The sequence below is a fragment of the Equus przewalskii genome, chromosome 9 (assembly GCF_037783145.1).
Source record: "Equus przewalskii isolate Varuska chromosome 9, EquPr2, whole genome shotgun sequence".
NCBI classification, from domain to species: domain Eukaryota; kingdom Metazoa; phylum Chordata; class Mammalia; order Perissodactyla; family Equidae; genus Equus; species Equus przewalskii.
Window position 1 is genome coordinate 11,117,641 of NC_091839.1, and position 21,280 is coordinate 11,138,920.

The window sequence follows — 21,280 nt, forward strand, 5'->3', positions numbered from 1 at the left end:
CTGGGAGGTGGTGTGTGTTGTCGGGGAGGCCTTCTCAGCTGCTGCAGCCTTTCGAGCAGGTGGTCAGCACGTGCGGGAGGGGCGGGTGAGGGGGTGGGAGGGAAAGGGGAGAAGGAAGTTCCCGGCAACAGATGGCCCAGGCAGGCCTGGGGCTTTCAGACAAGAGGATGGGAGGGGGCTGGCCATCTGCACCTGGAGGCAGCCCGCGAGCTCCTCCCCCTCCCCCCCAGCGCAGAGAAAAGAGCTGGGGGAAGGGGAGGGCCGCTTTTATTCGGACTGAAGGTTGAAACACCCGCCTTCCCCCTCCCCAACACAGAAAAGATGGACCGGGGAGAAGGCAGCTGGCGGAGGGGCGAGGGAGGCAAAGGTGAGGCTGCCTCCGCCCACCCCCCGCCCCTCGCCCCTTTCACTGGCCAGGTCAGCGGGAGACCTGAGGCAGAGGGGAGGGGCTTCCCCTCTAGATGAGTCTGGATCTCCATGATGGCTGCAGGGGTTAAGGCTCTCTCGAAGGTTGGCAGAAATAAATTAATCCCTGGTGTAGGGTTCCTGGGTGCCCACTTTGGAGTGAAGACGGCAGAAGATGGGGGCGTGAAAGGGAGTTCCCTAGCCCCAGGGCTCCTCAGCCCCCAGGGAAGGGAGCTAGGCAAAATGGGGATGCCCAAGTTGGAGGGGGTCCCCAGACCTGGAGCAGAGTGGGAAGGAGGCATCAGACCAGGGGATGGCCCGCTCTGGGGCCGGAATCACAGGATGGAGTCTCTCTGAGGGGTCTGACCAGACGTCGCTCTGGTCAGGAGGCTGCGGGCAGTGGCTATGCCTGGCGACTGGCCCAGTAGCGGTGGTAGGTGTCCTGGAAGAGGTCCCGGCAGGCGATGTGGGCGCGGAGGCGGGCACAGGCTAGGAAAGCCCCTGCCAGCTTGCGGTGCAGGGCATAGGTCTCCTCAGGCGGGGGGCGGAGCCGGTGCCGCAGCAGCACAGGGATGAGAGCCTGCACCCGGCGGGCAGTGTCACCTGCCCCGAAGTCGTAGGGGCCGGGAGTGGCGAAGGGCTCCCCCAGGATCATCACCGCCTCCACGTGGGCGTCAGAGAATGCCTAGGAGCGAAGGAGAGCAGAGGCCCCCAGTACAGTCCTCCACTTACCAGGAAGGGACGCACAGACCTCAATCCCTCAGGGTCTCAAGTATGAACACAAGTGCCACCCCCCGACTCCCCAAAGAGTAATAAGCAGCCTCCACTCCCTCCAGATCCCCTAGGAGACAAGCAGTCCCCTACTCGCAAAAGAAATGGCCCTTCACTTCCTCTCAGAACCTCTGACAGACAAGTAGCCCTCACTTTAGAACAGAGAAGCAGCCTCCAATCCGGACCCCCAGTACCCACTAGCAGCCCCCTACTCCCTCCCCTAGAAAAGTGGCTCCCATTTTCCCAGGGTTCCTGAGTAGCCAAGCAGCCCCCCGTTCCCCCCACTCTCCCCAGAGGGCGTCCCCCCCCAATAGACAAGCAGCCCCCTAGACTTCCCCACACCCTGAGAGTTCCCCCAGTAGAGACAGACAGCTCCGCGCTCCTCCCAGTGGACACCTGCCCCTACTCCTCCAGTGTCTCCTGACCTTGGTTTCAAAGCCTGTGAGGAATCTGAGGTCCCGGGATTTCTGCAGGACCTGGTCTCGGTCTCCGTTGGCTGCAGCCATCACCACCTGGGGGGATGGGCAGAGGGTCAAAGGCCCAGGGCAAGCAAGCCGGGGTTCAAGGAGGGGTCTGCAGCCGGAGCTAGAAGCCTGGCCCTCCCCATACCCACTTTCCTTCTCAGCTCCCTAAGTCCTCTCGCTAGCAGCCTCCCCCTCCTCCCCTTGCCCCCATGTCTCCCTGGAAACTGTCCCAGAGCCTGGGGGTGCAGCTGGTCAGAGGTTCTGCCCACCTCGCTGGGAACACAGCGCCTGCCTGGAAACTACCACAGGGAAACAGCAGAGGAAGATAAATGTGAGGGGCTGTCATGGGTCCAAACCCTCAACTGGATGAGGATGTGACTGCGACCCACAACTGTGGGCGAGGTTGCTCCGGGCCATCTCTGTGACGTCCGTCAATGTCTGTCTCCTGCACTGGATGGGGAGCCCAGAGAGAGCGGGGGTTCTGGTTGGGTGTAGTCCCGTGTGGCACGGGCCGTGGCACCCAGGAGGCCCTTGGTGAACCTTTGTTTAGCAAATCACTGTGCAGAGCTGAGCACCAGCCATGAGTGCCCATGGGGAGGGCACACGGACAGACAGACAGAAGTGGGAGCCAGCCTGCCTGGGCTTGATCCCAGCTCTGCCACTTGCTGGCTGGGAGACTCTGGGCAAGTCGCCTTGTCTCAGGCCTCTGCTTTCTCCTCTGTGAAGTAGGAACAAGGAAAGTCTCCTCCTCATGGGGTTGCTGGGAAGACAAAGGAGGGGATACCTGTGGAGTATTTAGCACTGTGTCTGCGTGTAGGAAGCGTCGTGAATATTAGGAGCTGCTGTTCTTCTCAAGAGGTGGCTATGAGGGTCCCCACGTCACAGAAGAGGGAGAAGGCTCAGGGCAGAGAATGGCAAGAAGTAGAGCGGGGCGAGCCCTTAGCCGCTGGGGTGCCCTTCCGTGGGAGGAAGGGGAATACAGGATTAACTCTGGCAGCTCTCTTCTGTCTCAGCTGCCCCTGCCCGAGCCTGTCCGGCCATCTGTCAGGCCTGTGGTCCTCGGGGGCCTGTGTGACAGGGCTGTTTTAAACTGGAAAAGGCTGGGGAGACGGGAGGAGGGCCTGGGGGCGGGAGGGCGGCACAAGATGTCCCAGCTACTCAGAAAGACAGGCCTCGGCTTTGTGTCTCAAGTAGCCTGCAGAGAGGCCGCAAGGGGCCTGTGTGTGTTGGGGGGAGGATTACCAGCTCCTCCTTCCAGTCCCGATCCCAGGGGTGGCCCCACCATCCTCCAGTCCCCAGGCCAGAGCCCTGGGCCTTGTCCCTCCCCTCCCCTCTCCACAGCCTTCCAGCTCCCAGTCTTTTTTTTTCTTTTTTTTTGAGGAAGATTAGCCCTGCGCTAACTGCTGCCAATCTTCCTCTTTTCGCTGAGGAAGACTGGCCCTGAGCTAACATCCGTGCCCATCTTCCTCAACTTTATACGTGGGACGCCTACCACAGCATGGCTTGCCAAGCGGTGCCATGTCTGCACCTGGGATCCGAACCAGTGAACCCCCGGCCGCCGAAGCAGAATGTACAAACTTAACCGCTGCGCCACCGGGCCAGCCCCTCAGCTCCCAGTCTTAAAGACCAGTATTCAGAGGGAGTTTTCTAATTCCGACTGTGTCCCTCCTCTGCTCAGATCCCTCCGTGGCTCCCCACGGCACCCGGAGGAAGGACAAGCTGCAAAGCATGGCTTCTAAGACCCACAGTGATTTGGCTCCAGCCTCATCGCTGGCTCCAGCTCCACGGGCCCAGTCAGAACATGAACTTGTTGTTGGTCCTCTAGAACCTTACTAAAGCCGTGTGCCACACAAGGACATTTCAGACATTCAGTCAACGATGGACCGCATGTTCGACAGGCGCCAGTGAGGTTAGTACCACAGAGCCTAGGTGTGCAGTACATTGTACCGTCTGGGTTTGTGTAAGTGCACTCTACGGTGTTTCACGACAAAATCGCCTAACGTTGCATTTCTCAGAATGTGTCCTGTCGTTAAGCAACATGGGACTGTACTCCAGGGGCTGTCCCTGTACAAGTAGCTTTGGCGTCACCTGGGGGTGTGTGAGAAACGCAGCATGTTATGCCTGACTCTAGGCAAAAGCTGCATTTTGACAGCATCATGGAGTGGGGTGTTCGTCGTGTACATTACAGTTTGAGAAGTGCTGCTCTAATGGAATACATCTGCCTCCTCACCTCTGGGCCCTTGCACATGTCATCTGTCTGCCCTCCCAGCCTCTTCCTGATTGGTCTCCTCATCCCTCAGGTCTCCACTCTGATGTCTCCTCCTCCAGGAAGCTCTCCCTCACCCTCTAGGCTGGGCCAGGCTCCTCCTCTGGGCCCCCACAGTCCCCTGGGCTTCCCCATCCCCGCCCTGACCACTCTGGGTCCTTCTTGTCTGTCCTCTTACTGGCCTGTGAGCTCTGTGACAGCGGGGACCTGGGTTGGATGGGTCACTGTTAACCCCAGTGTTGCCTAGAATAGGTGGGAACAGAGGGCTGTCAGAGAAGGTTTGACTTAACTAAATGATTGGAAGACCAGGTCAAATGTCCAATCTCAACAAGTTAATGAGACGGTGTTGTCTGTGGCCTCTGAGACCAATCAAGCCCAGTGGGCAGGATGGACAGTGGGAGGGACGGGCAACATCAGTAAGGAAACACTTCCTGAGGAGAGCGAGGCCCCTATGGAGCAGCCTGCCGGGGAGGATGTGAGCATAAGGCTGGACACCAAGGCCCTGGACAATGTGGGTGTGTGGAGGTGACAGGATGGCCGTCGTGGGCCTTTCTGTGAGGAAAGGGCTGGTCAGGGGTTGGGAGCATGGGCTCTGGACCCAGACTGCCTGAGTTTGAATCCCAGGTCTGCTGTGACCTTGGGCAAGTGAATTAACCTCTCTGAGCCCCAGTTACTTCATCTGTAAAATGGGGCTAAAAATGGTCCTTACCCCATAGAGTTGCTGTGTGGCTTAGATCACACAGCACAGGGACAGCAGTTAGAACAGTGCCTGACATAATATTAAGTGCTTGGTATTTCTTGGCTATTGATATTATTATTACGTATGATTTCTTAATTCCAGATACTGTATTTCTCCTTCTCACCCTTGTCTCAGTGTCTGGCTTGAAGCTCGGCCTCTGAGACCCCAGGGTTGGAGGGACTCACCTCGATGTAATGATCTGTGAATTCAGTTCCAAATTCCCGGCTTGCACCGAAGTCCAGCAGGGTCACCTGGAAATGAGGGATGGGGAAAGGGATGCTAGGAGTCCACCCATGCTCCTCACCGTCTACAGGGGTGGCTAGGGTCCCTCCCTGTCCCCCTCCCCCGCCGCCAGAGTCCCCACCCAGCTGCCTCCAGTCTCCACACTTCCAATCCACCCTCACATGAACCTGAAAGGACCCGGCTTTTATTATTTTGGTCCTAATTATTTTTATAATAACATGTTTTAAGCACGGAAGAAAATCCAGAGAATAATATATGGAAAAGTAAAATGAACAGCCACCAATCCCACCCCTCAGCTTAAAATATAAAACACTGCTAGTCCAGGTGGGGCCTCCCGTGTACCCCAGCCTGATCCTCCCTGCCCCATGTCCCCATCCTCTCTTCCATGGTCCCCACTTTCCTGAAATTATTATTATTAAATTATGATATCCTGAAATTCCCAGGTGTGCATTTCTATATTTTATACGTATATGTATACGCATGAACAACATGGGCATACATATTGTACAATACACAGTAATCTTTTTGCCTATTTTAAAACTTCATATAAATGGTATTTATAACGGTTATCCTGCAACTTGTTATCTGTGCCCGACATGGTTTTGCGATTTATTCCATTGCCACGTGCAGTTCCAGCTCGTTCATTCATTTTTCACTGCTGTGTGAAGACTCTGCTGTGTGACTATATCACAATGCATTCATTGGTGGATGGGCATGCTGGGTGTTTCTGGGTTTTGCTGTTAGAAACAGTGCTCGATGAACACACGTGTACGAATTTCTCTAGGGCAGTGAGTTCAAACTCTCGATCACAACCCACAGTAAGAAATACAGACCACGCTGGGTGCCAGTGCTCATGCACATGTAAATGTAAATGTCAAACAAAAGTGTCCCGAAATAATATGGATCCCTCCCATCTGCGACACCCTGCTATTTTCTATTCTATGCCGTTAAAACAAAAATACTGTTGAGACCCAATAAATCGATGTCAGGACTCCTATCACCCCCAGAGTCAGAAAAACACCTACCTCCCTGGGGAATGAGCCTAGGAGAGGATGCAGGGGGTATGTGTACTTGGGGGGAGGGGATGACAAGGGACTGAGGCTGGAGACTCAGATGGGCCACAGCATACTTGGCAAAGGGCTCAGACTTGATCCCGAGGGTGCTGGGGAGCTGTGATGGGGACAGACTGGGTACGTACCACTTTGAGAGCCATTTGGCAACCACGCACACTGAGAGTCTTGCCGTCCAAAGTTTCGCCCCAGGCCTGTGGACACCCTGTGTCCTTGGCTGGGAACACTCTTCCCTGCTCTTTGGATGGCTGTCCCTTCTCACACTTCTGGTTTCAGCTCTAATGGCACTTCCTTTAAGAAGCCTTCCTTGATCCCCCTCTGCCACCTGGGCTGGGTGGGCCACTTTCCCTGGCTCCCCACAACCCCCTCCACCTCCCCGATCACTGCCCACTCTGGCCTGGGCCTCCCCATCATGGGCCTAACGCCTCTAGGTCATCACTGTCTGGTCACGGGTCCCCCTGTTGGACAGGGAACTCAGAAGGCGAGGATCAGAGATGTCTTGTCATCGCTGTCAAGAGGCAGACAGTGGGTGCTTGGTGTGCTCTAAAGGAAGGACAAGTGTGGTAGTGGTGACTGACTGCCTTCCAAAAGTTGTGCTCCGTCTTCTATACTGTCACACTGCCAGTAGGAAGCCACTGCCTAGCCAAGGACTCCATTTCCCAGCATCCCTTGCCCCTAGACAGGCCATGTGACCAGTTCTCACCAACAGAATGGTAAAGGGAATGGCCAAGGCAGTTAGGCAGGGGGTTACCTTCTCAGCCTCTCTTTCCCCTCCCACTGGAAGCAGAGCATTGCCAGGCCTAGGGGCTGACACAATCAGAGAAGGGAAGGAGCCTGGGTCCCTGAATCACCATGTGCAGAAGGACCACCCCAGCCTGTTGCGAGGGTAATAAACTACTATTGCATTGAGCTACTGAACTATCAGGAAATATTTCTTACAATAGCTAATGTACCCTGACATACATCACAAGGAACCGACCTGGTGGCTGGAGGCATCATACAGGAAGTTGGCCCAGTTGGGGTCCGTCTGCATGAATCGGAACTCAAACAGCTCCCGCAGACACAGCCTCAGGAGCTGGAAGCAAATCTGGGGCAGGGAGAAGGAGGAACAGACACCTTAGAGTGACCCGCCCCTGTAAAGCTCTCTCTGGCCTGGAGAAGGACCGTGGGTATGGCCAGCCCTGCCCTGGGCAGCACCCTACCTACTGTCCCACAAGACCATGTACCTGGTTCCGGATGTCCTGGCTCAGGCCCTGGCACTGGTCCAGGGGCACCCCTCCGGCCAGCTCCATGCCCAGCACCCGCGTCGTGCACAGCTCCTTAATCACAGCCGGCACCCGGAAGAAGGGGTCATCCGCCAACAGCTGCCTGAGACAAGAGACAAGAGAGGGGAGGGGAGGAGACTTTGTACTTCAGGCCCCTGTGGCCCAGCTCGAGGCCTCCCCCTCTGAGAAGTCCTCCATGAACGGCCGATGTCTTGCCTTCCCTCCTGCCCTCCTCTTGCTTCTGTCTGCCCTGAGTGATGGCCAAGACCTGGCTGGACTGACATGCACTCAGACATGTCACTCACTCATTCCGCAAATATCTCCACAGCACCCACTCTGCCTGCCCCTAAGCGGGGTGCTACTGGAGACCCAGCTGCCACTTTCCCACTAGAAACACTGGTATGACTTCCGGTTGTCCCAGTGTGAGCTCAATGTATTTAGCTTGCTGATCATTACTTATTCATCAACTCATTAATCAATCCATCCAAAAAACAGTCACTGATATAAAAATCTGAGTCCATAGTGGTACTCATTGGTCACTCCGTGGAGTCACTGGTTCATAAGGGGAAAGCGTCCCTCTCGGTCTTGGTCCCTGTGCTGGACAATGGGCAGAGCAGCAGAGGAGTGTGGGTCTGCCCACCACACACACGGGAGACCACACTCTCACAAACAAACAGACCGATCAGAGATTGAGATGAGTGTGTCAGGGTAAGATTGGGGAGGCAAAGAGTATGAGCGTGGCCTGTGGCTGGCGATCTGTGGGATGGGTGGAGCAGAGCAGTGGGGAGCAGGGAGACGGGGAGGGGCCAGGGGAATGATCTGGGCTTTATCCTAAGGGCACTAGGAAATCCTGTGTGTGTGTTGGGGGGGTGTCTCAGAGACCCCCAGGGAGTGCTCTGGCCCAGCCCACCTCGCACCCTCTTCCTCAACATCTTGCTTCCTTCGGGACTCGTATTTTTGTCCTCGTTTATAAATCTCTGATTTTGAACCACTCCTCATGGGCCAGGCCCTGTGCTAAGCATTTAACCAGCACAATTCCCTTTTATCCTCACTCTCCTAGAAGGAGGTTACCCTTCCGAGGCCACTGTGCAGAGTGAGGCCACCCAGCCTGTGAGGGGCTGACCCGAGACTGGATCCCACATCTGAGGCCAGGGCCCATGCCCCTAACCACTGCTTCTACTGCCCTTTCTCTCGCTCCATTGTCTACAGAGCTTGGCTCAATAAATGTGTGGGCCGCACTCCATGCTGTGGTCTAATGAATTGCTGCCCATCACGATGCTTCTAAGATACAGCCGCATTGTTCTCCGTATCTGTCATTCATTCCTTTTCACTGCTGTATGACAGTCCACTGATGAATATGCCATCATTTATTTATCCACCCTGTGGGCTGAATTTGATAGATCTGAGTTGTTTCCAGTTTGGGGCCATTGCTGGGGCTGAGCATCCTGGAACAGTCTGATGGTGTCTACTGGTGTCAGGGTCCCTAGAGGAGTTAGCAAGGATGACTGTTGGGATGTAGGTGAATATCAAGCCTTGATGATGCCAGACTGTTCTCCAAAATGCTTCGATCAATTTCTCCTTCTGCCCGTGGTGCACAGGGAGGCCCTGGAACCCTCTTCTCTCCAACTCCTGACAGTGACACCGCTTCATCTTTGTCAGTATCTCCTTGTGCGGTTAAGTGCCTGTTGACAAGTCCGTCTCCCCCATCAGATGGCAGGGCTTATGTGCCCCATTCGAAAGAGGAGGAAACTGACACGGAGAGGACGTGACCTGCCCAAGTTCCCAGAGGACCCAGGGGGTAAATGAAGTAATGAGTGAAGGGACGGATGGATGAACAAATGAAAGAAGAGACAAGAGTTTGCCAGCCCCACCCCAGGGCTCCAGCTGCCAGAGGCTGTGGGGGCATCCACCTCCCGTTCATCCAGGGAGGGGAGCTGGAGGGACCAGGTCCTTGAGGGGCCTGCAGGGGGCTCAGCTCACCTGAAGTTCTGGGCACAAGCCGCTTCCCGACGGTAGTCACACTCCCAAGCCAGCTCCTGCTGCAAGACCTGCAGGCTCTGTTCAGGAAACAGGCCTGAGGGGGCGGTGGAGGCAGCCACATCAGCCAGGGAACGCCACAGCCTGTCCCCTCCACCTCCTGCCCAACCCCTCAGGCTCCTAGTCATGACGATTGTGTTACTGGTGTCTCCTCCTCTCCGTCTTGCTGTCCCTCACAGCTTCTGCTATGTGCCTTTTACCTGCATCGTCTGTCCACACACTTCTGCTCTTCTGAAGCCCCTCTCCTGGGGTCTGTCTCTCTCACAGGCACATACAACAGTCCCGCGAGGCATCTCTTTCATAGTCACACATGCCACCTCCTCGGTCTCTTTTCCCTACTGTCTCTCGCACACTGCTCTCTGCCTCTTAATCTTACTTCTAGGCCTGCCTCTCTGTCTCTCCCTCTCGCTCACACACACACCCTGCTCCATCGTCTCCAGGCGCTTTCTCACATGCTGTAGCACAAACACGAGGGCTCGCTTACCCTGCCTTCCTGTGTCTGTGGCTCTTTTTTGCACCTGCTGTCCCCCTTTGCACATCCTCTGTGTGTCTGTTTCTCGATTTTGGTCTGGGCGTCCGTCTCTCTGTTGCAATCTCTAGTTTGTCTTTTTCTCACACGTTCCTACTCTCTGGGCTCTCCCTGCTTGGTGTCCCTTCTTTCTGTCTCAAACGCACAGACCTACACATTCGCTCACACACACGGCACACCCTGCCCCGAGCCGGCTGCCCTCCCTCCGGTCCAGCCCCTCTCTTCGGGATATCCCGCCCACACTCAGGGGTGGAGCGGGCGCCTCACCCTCCGGCAGGGCCACGCTCATCTTGAGCACCGCCAGCAGGTTCTGCACGTCGCTCTGAATGCTCTGGGCAACACCTGGGTACTGCGAGGGAGGAAGGGCCGGAGGGTGGGAGTCACTCCTCTGAAACAGCAGGGTGCCCACCCCTGCTCCTGCCCCGCCTCCCCTCTCACCTGGATCTTCACGGCGACCTCTGTCCCGTCCCTCAGCAGGCCCTGGTGCACCTGCCCGATTGACGCAGCGGCAAAAGGCACCTCCTCCAAAGAGGCCACCTTGGCCTGCCAGTCTGTGCCGAGCTCCTCCTCGAGAACTCTCTGTGGAGGGTGATTGTGACAACTGTCATCATGGTGAAGGGCAGCTGAGTTTACTCCCTGGGCTGAGCGCTTTGCGTATTAATAACCCCACTCACCACACACTGGGCCCTGGGCTAAGCTCTTGGCTACTATCCCACTTTACAGACGAGGAAACTGAGGCTCAGAGAGAAGTCTCTTGGCCAAGGTGACGAGCCAGGCGCTGGCAAACTGGGAGGCCCAGCGTGAGCCTGTACTCCTGAGGCTCTGCGGGCTGTTGTGGGGACTGCTATCATGTATAGTGAAGACTGATAATAATCCTTCATTATACTCATATATTGTATTATTAACTCAAAGTTAATGTGATAAAGAAGAGCTGACGATTACAGAGGGCCTCCTGTGGGCTGGGTCCGTTCCAGAGTGGCTCAGCAAGGGGCAGTAATTACCCAGAGTCGCATGGTGAGTAAGCAGAACAGAGATCAGAAGAAAGGCAGGGGCTGGCCCGGTGGCGCAGCGGTTAAGTGCGCACGTTCCACTTTGGCCACCCGGGGTTCGCCGGTTCAGATCCCGGGTGCAGACATGGCACTGCTTGGCAAGCCATGCTGTGGTAGGCATCCCACATATAAAGCAGAGGAAGATGGGCACGGGTGTTAGCTCAGGGCCAACCTTCCTCAGCAAAAAGAGGAGAATTGGTGGCAGATGTTAGCTCAGGGCTAATCTTCCTCAAAAAAAATTAAAAATTAAAAAATAAAAAGAAGGCAGGCAGGCGGCTGGACTCTGGATTCTACACCCTCACCCAGTTATTAGAAGAACAGCTCATGTCTTGGGCACTTACTCAGTGCCAGGCGCTGTGCCAACCTATTTACAGACATGATGTCCTTTAATTACAAAACCAGTAATAATAATAGCAAAAACTCGCACGTCACTCATGGTGTGTCAGAAACCCTTCTAAGTGCTTTCCATATACTAATTTACGTGACCCTAGGATGTCGGTGATGCAATCACCATTGCCACTTCACAGATGAGGTAACTGAGGCACAGAGAGGTCAGGCCACATGTCTGAGATCACACAGGGAGTAAGCAGCAGAGCCAGGGTTTGAACTCACGGAGTCTGGCCCCTAACCACTGCACATCACTGCCTCTTTATCAGCCGTGACAGAGCCCTGAGCCTGCCAGGGACTGGACTGAGCACCCTGCACCATTCTCTCAGTTAATCAACACAACACTCCTCTGAGATGTGAGCTTTAGTGATCCCCATTTTATAGATGGGGAAACTGAGACTAGAGTCAGACGAGGAGTCGAGCAATGAAGCCAGGAGGCTCAGGCAGGTGGAGCACGCCTCCCCGGCCAGCCTCGACCCGGCGGGCACTCACCAGCATCTGCCAGCGGGGCATGAAGTCGGCGCTCTGGCGGACCCGCTCGAAGATGCGCTGAAGCTGGGGGCTGATGAAGCTGTTGTCTTGGGAGACAGCAGGACAAGGGAAGCAGTGAGCGAGGAGCCAAGGAGGGGCCCCTGTGGGAGTATCTGAAGTCGGGGCTTGTTGATGGGTGGGGTCGGGGAGAAGTGAGGCCAGGGGTCAGGAGTCGAGGGTCATGCTGTACCCTGGATGCTGAGCATTTGGCCAATCTTGAGGGCGGCCCCTCGAACTGTACACAAGGTCTGCACAACCCGCTCGGCGTTGGCCTCCGTCAGCAAAGGGCTGGAGCCTGGCCGGGAGCTGCCTTCTGGGGTGGAGAGAATGATCATTCGTATGACAACCACAAAAATAATCATTATGACACCATAGCGCCACTGCACACCCACTCGAATGGCTAAAATGAAAAAGACAATACCAAGTGTGGGCAGAGATATGGAGCAGCCTGAATGCCAACACTGCTGATGAGAGAGCCAGTCATGGCACAGGCCCTTTGGAAGACAGCTGGGAAGTTTCTAGTAAAGCACACACCTACACCTGAGGCAATTCTGCCCTAGGTCTATACCCAAGAGAAACATATAAATGTGTCCACGGACAGATCTTCCAGGAAGGTTCCTGGCAGCACTATTTGTAACAGTCCCAAACTGGAAATAACCCAAATGACCATCAACAGAATGAACAAAGGAATTGTGGAACAGTCACAGAGTGACGACTACAGTAATGAATAAACAACCCACGTCTACTCAGAGCAACGTGGATGCATCTCTCAACAGGATGTTGGGCAGAAGAAGCCAGACACAGACGAGAATACAATGCCTGATTACATTGGTGTAAAGAGAAGAACAGGAAAAACAAATCTCGCGGGTCAGAAGCCGGGATAGTGGTTACCCTTGGTGAGGGGAGTGGCCAGGACGGGGCGTGAGGGGGGCTTCTGGAGACCCAGGGCAGTGATTCTCAAAATGTGGACCGCGGTCCCCTGAGGGTCCCCGAGACCCTTCAGGAGGGTCTGTGAGGTCAAAACTATTTTCATAATAATATTAATACGTTATTTGCCCTTTTTGACTCTCATTCTCCCACACACGTTCAGTGGAGTTTCCCCGAAGCTCCATGACCTGTGATGATGTCATTGCTGACGGCCGAGGGAATATGTGTGTATATTCCTGTGTTTTAAAAATTTCTCAGTTTTAATCTCTAATATAGTAAATATCCGTAAACTATAACCCACATAAACAAGCTCTTGCGAGCCCTCATTCTATGTTTTAACAGCTTTCTTGAGCTATAATTCACATACCATTTAATTCACCCATTTAAGCTGTACAGTTCAATGGCTTCTAGTATATTCAGTTTTCCAGCTATTGCTACAACCAATTTTGGAAGATTTTCATCACCCCAAAAATAAACCCCATACCTATTAGCAGTCACCCCCCCATTTCTCCCAACTCCCTCCCCGTGAGCTCCTGGAAACCATTAATCTACTTCCTGTCTCTATAGATTTCCCTCTTCTGGACATTTCATATAAATGGAATCACACAGTATGTGGCCTCCTGTGTCTGGCTTCTTTCACTTAGGACAATGTTTTCAAGCGTCATCCACATTGTAGCTAGGATCAGTACTTCATCCCTTTTGATGGCCGAACGATGTCCCATTGTATGGATATCACACATTTTGTTTATCGAGTCCTCAGTTTTAACAGTGTGCAGGGATCCTGAGGCCAAAACGTTTGAGAACTGCTGTTCTAGGGTTTCTTGATCTGGGTGCACAGACGTGTCCACTTTGTGAAAATGAACCAAGCTGAATGCTTATGTTATGTGCACAGTTCTATATGCAAATTATATTCTTATTCGGTAAATCGTTTATTAAGCTCTTATTTATTTTATAAAAAACTTACTGAGCTCTTTACTGAGGGCTCACCCTGTGCCAGGCAGAATTGTAAGTGTCTCTGTGGATTCTCTGGCTGAATCCTCACAATCATCCCAAGATGTGAGAACTACCAATGCCTTAATTTTTGAGGTGAGGAAGCAAGAGATTCAGAGAGGTACAGTGCCTGGCCCTGGGTCACACAGCACAGGTGGAGCAGGGTGGAGACTCAGGTTGTGGACTCAGCTTAATCTTCCACCTACCCTTAACTTGTTTTTCTTTTTTTTTTGAGGAAGATTAGCCCTGAGCTAACATCTGCCGGCAATCCTCCTCTTTTTGCTGAGGAAGACTGGCCCTGAGCTAACATTCGTGCCTATCTTCCTCTACTTTATTTGTGGGATGCCTACCACAGCATGGCTTGCCAAGCAGTGCCATGTCTGCACCCGGGATCCGAACCGGCGAACCCCGGGTCGCTGAAGCGGAATGTGCGAACTTAACTGCTGCCCCACCGGGCCAGCCTTACCCTTAACTTTTTATTTTGAAAAAAATCCAAACAGACAGAAAACTTGCACACATAGTATCATGAACACCCGCACGTTTGACTCAACATTTTAACAGTCTCATCTTCTTTTTCTGTTTGTGAACCCAAACACTTACCACTATTTTTTGCTCATCCATTTGCATGTAGTTGTACTTGACCTGTGCTAATAAGGCTATTCTCTACACAATCCCAGGGCCGTAATCACACCTAAGAAAATTAACACTACGGGGCGGGCCCCGTGGCCAAGTGGTTAAGTTCTAGCGCTCTGCTTCGGTGGCCCAGGGTTACGCCAGCTCAGATCCTGGGTGTGGACATGGCACTGCTCATCAGGCCATGCTGAGGCGGCATCCCACATGCCACAACTAGAAGGACCCACAACTAAAAATATACAACTATGTACCGGGGGGCTTTGGGGAGAAAAAAGGAAAAATAAAATCTTTAAAAAAAAAAAAAGAAAGAAAATTCACACTGAATCTCTAATATCTACTATCCGGTCCGTATTCAGATTTTGCCAGTTGTCCCTGAGAGTTTTTTATACTTATTTTTTTCAAACTAACATCCAATCATGGTTCACACATTCCATTTGTCAGTTATGATCTCTTTTTAATCTCGACTCTCCACCCCCAGTTTTGTTTCAAGACTCTGACTTGTTGGGGAATTCTGCCCACAAACGCTGATCTCTACTCATCTCCTTCCATCCCTGTTGTACACAGAACCCAGTGGCACTCCTGTTTTCAGCTTCCCTCTCCTGCTCCGAGTTAGGAACTAAACGCCCCATGGCTTAAATCTTTTTCTCACGTGATACGCTTCTACCCATCACAGCCCTGATGGTGGCTTCACCCTGTTCTGAGCATTTCACAATGACCCAAGGGGTGGATATATTATCATCACCTCCATTTTCCAGACGAGGAAACTGGGGCTCCAAGAGGTGAAGCCACTTGCCCCAGGTCACACAGCAAGGCCACTGTGGCTCACTCACCTGATTGTCGATGTCCTCCTGGCAGGGACTTCTTAGCCACCTCAGCCAGCGCTCCAAGTCCCAAGCCCACAGCCAGTCCTGGGGAGTGAGAGAGCAGCCTGAGTGCCCGCTTGCCCGAGCGTTCCCCAGACCCTCTCTGCTCTCTCAGTCTCTTTCTAAGCACCCTTGTCTCCCACCTCTTTGTTGCCAGCTCTCTGTCCTCCGCTCAACCTCTGACTCCCTCCCTCCCTGCTTGGGCTTCCCTCCAAGGTGAGGCCACCTATTTCTCGATCCGTCTCTCCACGTCTCTGTCTCCCATGTCAGCAGTTCTCACCCCTGGCTGCACATCTGAGTCATGTGAGGTGTTTTGGTAAATACGATGGTCAGGCCCTGCTACAGAGCTTCTGATTCAAATGGCATGAGATGAGGCCTTGGAATTCGCTGTTATTTTTAAGCATCCCAGATGATTCTAGTGTGTAGCCAAGGGTAAGAAGGCCTCAAAATAATCCCCCTGGGTCTCCCCGTCATCCTAGGACTCCTGTTTCTCTGTCCACACCTCCTCCTCTTCATGCTCTCCTCTCCCTTTCTAAATCAGTTACTTCTCTCTCTCTCCCCTTCGCTCCACTTGGCACGTCTGTCTAGGCCTCTTTCTCTCTGTTCTCCCTTTTGATGTTATCTCTCCAGCTCTGATTCCCTCTGCCCCCTCTGTCTCCTTGTCTCCAAAGACATCTAGAGTCTCTCTGTCGTTTTCACTGTTACCACCTCCGTAAATTACCGTAGCTGGCATTTTCTGAGCACTTCCTACCTGGCAGGAACCATTCCTAGTGCCTCATATGCATTAACTCATTTTGTCCTCACACCCTCATGAGAAAAGTTTTACAGGAAAACTTCCGTTTTACAGAAAAGGAAATTGAGGCTCAGAGAATAACTCGTCCAGAGTCACAAAGTGAGGACACAGCAGAATCATTCCTTGAAACTTGGGCAGCCTGGTATCACAGATCTAACCAGGGCATTCCACTCCTTCTTTATACTGTGAAATGGTATGTTTAAAACTTGAACCGTGACCCACAGTAAAGAAGTCATTTGCATTATAACCGGTAGAGACCAATGTACGTACAATATTTCATGAAATAAGACTTTCCCTTACTCTGCAGGGGCACTCATATTTTCCATTTTATTCTTTTTCATGCTGGTTGCAACCCACTAAATTATTTCATGCAGATTGTGACCTGAAGTTTGATCATTCCTGTTGCGTGACCTGGCGTCAAGTCCCTTCACCTCCCTTAGCCTCTATCTCCTCATCTACAGAATGGAAATAAACACTCATCGAGTCAGTGCAGAGATCACATGTGCTTGAGGCCTTGTACATTCCACGTTCTCAAAAAATGTTAAGTTCCTCTCTGTTCCTCTTGGTTTTGCAGGCCTTTGCCTTCCTTCTCTTTCCATCTCTCCCTCCCTTCTCTGTCTCTGATTCACCCTCTCCCTTGCTTCATTCGGTAAATGTTGCCTCCTCTGATCTGGGTCACATCTCCCCGGCGCACACCTACCCCCAAAGTTGGCCAAGCGGCTGATGCGGGAGGCGGGCACCTTGCGTTCTCGAGAGCGATCACTCAGCTGGGAAATGGGGAAAAGGTGTGAGGGCGGGAAGGTGGGCATAGCGCCCAGGGAGTCCAACCAACGTGCCTCCACACCATTCCCCAAGCTCAGGAGGCCAGCTGCCTTCAGGCAGTGTTGCTGGGTGAGTGGGGGGCAATGATACCTGGGGCCGGGGTGTCTTCCTGATCCGGGCCTCCCGTGCCCGGCGAATGTCTTCCTCACCCAGACCTCTGCCTGGCCCATCCTGATGAAGCTTTTGGGCCCAAGAACCCCCACATGGCCCCTGCAAGAGACATGGACACTGGTAAGGAGTGGAGGACACGAGTGTGCCTGACCCTTTTGGACCCTCCCTCTCATTTTACTCCCTGAAGGCTCCCTCAGCCTCTTGCCCTGGGAGACCACTCCCCAGCCTCTTACCCACCAGTGGGGCCCAGGCCTCGGGGCCCCACAAGGCAGACCAACAGTCCGACCCAGCTGTCCACAGGTCCCCCGCAGGAGGCCCCCCACCTCCAGCCACATCGCCTGGGGGAGAAGAGGAGGGATTTTTCCAGTGGGAGTTGTGGGATTTCCCCTCCAGGCTTTGCCCCAGTCTTTGCCAAGCCCTCACATTCCTCCGCGTACACCCTAAACTAAGACCCCCACCCATCAGACGTCCCCCTCGGTTAATAGGCCCCCAGTTTCTCCTGGTTCCCTCTCTCGTTGCTAGAAACCCACAGCTCTTCCTGCGCGCCTCCCTAAACCCACTTTCCCCCTGTCCCGCGCCTCCCCCGTGCCTAGACACCCACAGATCCTCCAGGGCTACCTCTTCGCTTCTCTGGGAGCCCCCCCCTCATTGCTAGGCACCGCCTTCCCCTCTGTTGCTAGGCACCCACAATTCCTCCCGTGTCCCCCCCGACCCGGTTACTGGGCACCTCCCCCCGTTGCTAAGCACCCACTGCTCCCGGGCTCCGGATCCGCTACGCTCGAAGGCCTCTTGCGCTTCCGGGAGTTCCCGCAAGCCCGCCCCCTCCGGTCAGCCAGCCAATGGCGGAGCAGCAGCTCTCTGACTGGCACGAAGCACGCCCAGCCGTGCGCGAGGGGACGGGGCCGGGGGCGGGGTCTAAGGGTGGGCTTTGAGGCCTGCTGGGGATTTTGCCGGGGCAGGCGGGAGCGCTCACGTGCCTTTTTACGCCCTTCCCCTCGGCTCAGGGGTCTTTGTACGCTGGGGGACCTTTCTGTTCCGCACACTGTCTTTTTTACAAACCCCCCCCCCGCCCCCGCCCCTAACGAAGTTCACACCTCTCCTTGCGCGAACATCTTGCTAACCTCCCTTCTTTTTTTTTTTTTAAAGCTTTCATTTTTTTCCTTTTTCTCCCCAAAGCCCCTGGGTACATAGTTGTGTATTTTTAGTTGTGGGTCCTTCTCGTTGTGGCATGTGGAATGCCGCCTCAGCCTGGCCTGATGGGCTATGCCATGTCTGTCCCCAGGATCCGAACCGATGAACCCAGGCCACGGAAGCAGGGCGCGACAACTTAACCACTAGGCCACTGGCCGGCAGGTCCCCCACCAACCTCCCTTCTTATTTTTACCCCCAACAGGCTCAACATCCCTCCTTGGAACACACATCTTCCCAGCAAACATTTCCCTTGCACATGGAACCCCTCCACTTTACACAGCCATCCTCTGCTTCAAACACCCACAGCCGGGCACCCAGCCTCTCCCCTTGCACACATCGACCCCCTGCCTTGCTCTCCAACTGTCGCTCCCACACCCTCGACTCTCCCGTGTACCTAACCCCCCTCGCACTCAGCCCCTCGCACACTGGGCCCCTGTTCCGTCGTACACTCTGCTCTCTCTGCTCCCCGCCCACCTGCAGGATGGTGTGAGTGGGAGCCCTCTGTTTCCTGTTGGCCTGACATTTCCCAGAACACACTCAGCCAAGATTCCCAATGCTGAGTCAGGAGCCTTGGCATCCCAGAAAAACAGCTTCCAGCCCATCTGGGTGTGTGTGTATAGTGGGGGATAGGCTTAAAGCCTGCTCCCCCCACAGCAGGCTGACTCACCCCTCTTCTCACAGTCTGGAACAGAAGCAGCTGGCTGGGGCATCTCTCCCACCCCTGGGAGAGGGAGGGATGTGACGCTTCCCCCACCCCTCTCTAACCCCCTTTGTCAGGAGTCAGACCTCCCTGTCTCTGTCCCTGTGCTGTGTGACCTCAGAAAAGCCTCAACCCTTTTTGGACCTCAGCTTCCCAACCTGTATGATACATTACGGGGTCCCTGCTATGCCTCTCATTGGTCTGTGAAAAGATGACTCATTTTAGAGCCCTGGGCCTGTGCCCAATGCCCCTCTCCCAGGTGACTCAATTTCAAGACAGAAACCACCCCCTGTCTCCCTCCAGACATAAAGGTCTGACTCAGGAGCTGCGTGACAGCTCACCCTTGGGGGCAAATCTATATAAAAAGCACCTATGACAATAACTAACTCTACCGGACTGTGGCTGATGGTGCCAAACCTAGCGCCACTGCTTCACAAACAGGAGGTCATATCAGATAGCCTGGTGGCTAAAGGCTGACAGACTTCTGAGCCTCAGTGTCTCCATCTGTAAAAGGGGGACAGTGGCATTGCCTCTTGCTCAGTGTTGGTGAGAGAGAGATGCAGTTAAACAGTGTCTGTAAAGAGACTGGCACAGGGCCTGGTTCAGAACAAGAGCTCTATACATGGGAGAAATTGCTTACCGAAAAAAAGTCATTCTTGTCAAAATTCCTATTAACCACTTACCATGTGCTTTTCTAGACACTGGGGACACAGCAAGGAACAACACAGGCAAAAATCTTCGTCCTCTTGGTGCTGGCTTCTTGTGAGGGGCACAATATACAAAATAAAATAACTCTATTTAATAAGGTGACATGTGTTAAATAGAAAAACCAGGGAAGGGGGGCAGGAAGTGGAGTGAAGTTTGTGAGTTGAAATAGTGTGGTCAGAGAAGGCCTTACTGAGGAGGTGATGTTTGAGTAAAGACTTGAAGGAGGTGAAGGAGAGAGCTATTGGAATATCTGAGGGAAGAATGTTCCAGGCAGAGGGAATAACCAGTACAAAGGCCCTGTGGTGGAAGATAGCTCAGAGAAACAGGAGAGAAGCCAATGGGCAGAGTGAATGAGGGGAAAAGAGAGAGGAGAAGAGGTTGAGAGTTAACTGGAGCCAGATCACAGAGGGTAGAGTGAGTCATGGTGAAGACTGTGGCTTTTGCCCTGAGTGGGACGGGAACTGATGAGGATCAAGGCTGCTCCAGGGAGAGAAGCCCAAGGTGTCCTGCCCTACATACTGATCTGTATCATCTTCCAGGAAGCATAGGACGTCCTGACTTAATCCGATCTGATTCTTATCTAAAGTTACCAGACCCCACCTGCACTGATACCATTTTAATGATTTTTTTCATGATCTTTCCTTTGTCTTGTACAGAAATAACTCACATACCTATGCCTTATAAATTTAGCTCTAACCCTCAACACATTGCAGCTCTTACTGCCCATGGGTCCTGTCCCCATGCAATTCCATACTATTCTCTGAATAAAAGAGCACTACTGCCAAACCTTGAGAGTCCAAGAAATCTTTCTTTCGACTCCTTGACTCACCCAGCCCCCATCAGGAAGCATGGAGTGTTCTGAGCAGAGGAGGGACATGATCTGATTTAGAGAAAATACTCCTACTTCCGGCTCTTCCTCCAATACCCCCAGCCTCAAAAGCAAGTTAGACCACCCCAAAAGCCCAGACGATGGGTTGGGTGGGCCTGGGTTCAAATGTATACAACTTAGATGCGTGACCTTGACCTCACTGCTTTGCCTTTCTGTGCAATGGGGATGGTGATCCCTACTTTACAACATTTGGGGTATAAAGTGGCAAGTATAGCGCTGGCACAAAGCAAGTGCACTAATGTCAATGCTATAAATAAATAAAAATTCCCATAACAACCCTGTGAAAAATTTATCATCGCTATCCCCCTTTTACACATGAGGAAACTGAGGCCAAGAGGAAACAGTCTGTTGGGAAAGATCATCCCAGAAGTGAGTGTTGGAGCCAGGATTTGAAACCAAGCATCTTAGCCTCAGAATTAAGGCCCTGGCTTTGCCTTTCATCTAACCTCCCTTTGACCTTGAGAGAAATTCTTTCGTTGTTCTAGGCCATTTCCCTCTTAGTAAAAGGGCTTGGCTTTTGTGGCATTGAACACATTTTCTCGAAACAAAATATTGTGTTTCCTCATTTTACAGGTGAGAACATTCAGCCTGGGGCAAGGGGGTAGGGAGCATAAATCACTCGCTGAAGGTAACACAGCTAGGAAGTGGCAGAGGCGGGTCTCGAACCACGTCCTTGGAATTCCCGAGTCTTTGAAAGTCAGTCCCTGCCCTGGGAGAAGAATGGGCGCGCTGCTGGACTGGTCACCGAAGGCTGTAGAGAGGCTAAACTGGTCACTCGAAGGTGTAGAGGAAGGATGGATTGGTTGCGGGAGGCTAGGAAACGGCCTTACCAGCCCGCGACCCGGAGCCCGGCGCCACAGACCCAGCCTGCAGCAGCGACCCGCGCTCCGAGCCCAC

At 53.4% G+C, this 21,280-nt stretch overlaps 1 protein-coding gene across 12 annotated transcripts; it reads right to left on the reverse strand.

Annotated features, from left to right (window-relative positions):
• Window positions 1–250: 250 nt before the first annotated feature.
• COQ8B (coenzyme Q8B) lies at window positions 251–21,272 on the reverse strand. 12 transcript variants are annotated; one of them, XM_070557824.1, is made up of 16 exons: window positions 21,214–21,272; window positions 19,470–19,545; window positions 17,129–17,233; window positions 16,875–16,994; window positions 16,663–16,729; window positions 15,137–15,214; window positions 11,947–12,069; window positions 11,718–11,803; window positions 10,228–10,368; window positions 10,057–10,138; window positions 9,204–9,297; window positions 7,185–7,326; window positions 6,938–7,045; window positions 4,831–4,896; window positions 1,602–1,688; window positions 251–1,090 (listed from the first exon to the last, which is right to left on the reverse strand). In XM_070557824.1, exons 2-16 carry the CDS (start codon window positions 19,470–19,472, stop codon window positions 809–811), a joined length of 1,584 nt encoding a protein of 527 aa, XP_070413925.1. In that variant the 5' UTR covers window positions 19,473–19,545; window positions 21,214–21,272; the 3' UTR covers window positions 251–808. The 12 variants fall into 12 exon arrangements, with proteins under 12 accessions (XP_070413925.1, XP_070413935.1, XP_070413927.1 ...); XM_070557834.1 differs by having other exon boundaries at window positions 19,470–19,542; window positions 21,214–21,267; XM_070557826.1 differs by lacking the exon at window positions 21,214–21,272 and having other exon boundaries at window positions 11,947–12,066; window positions 19,470–20,903.
• Between the last annotated feature and the right edge of the window lie 8 nt (window positions 21,273–21,280).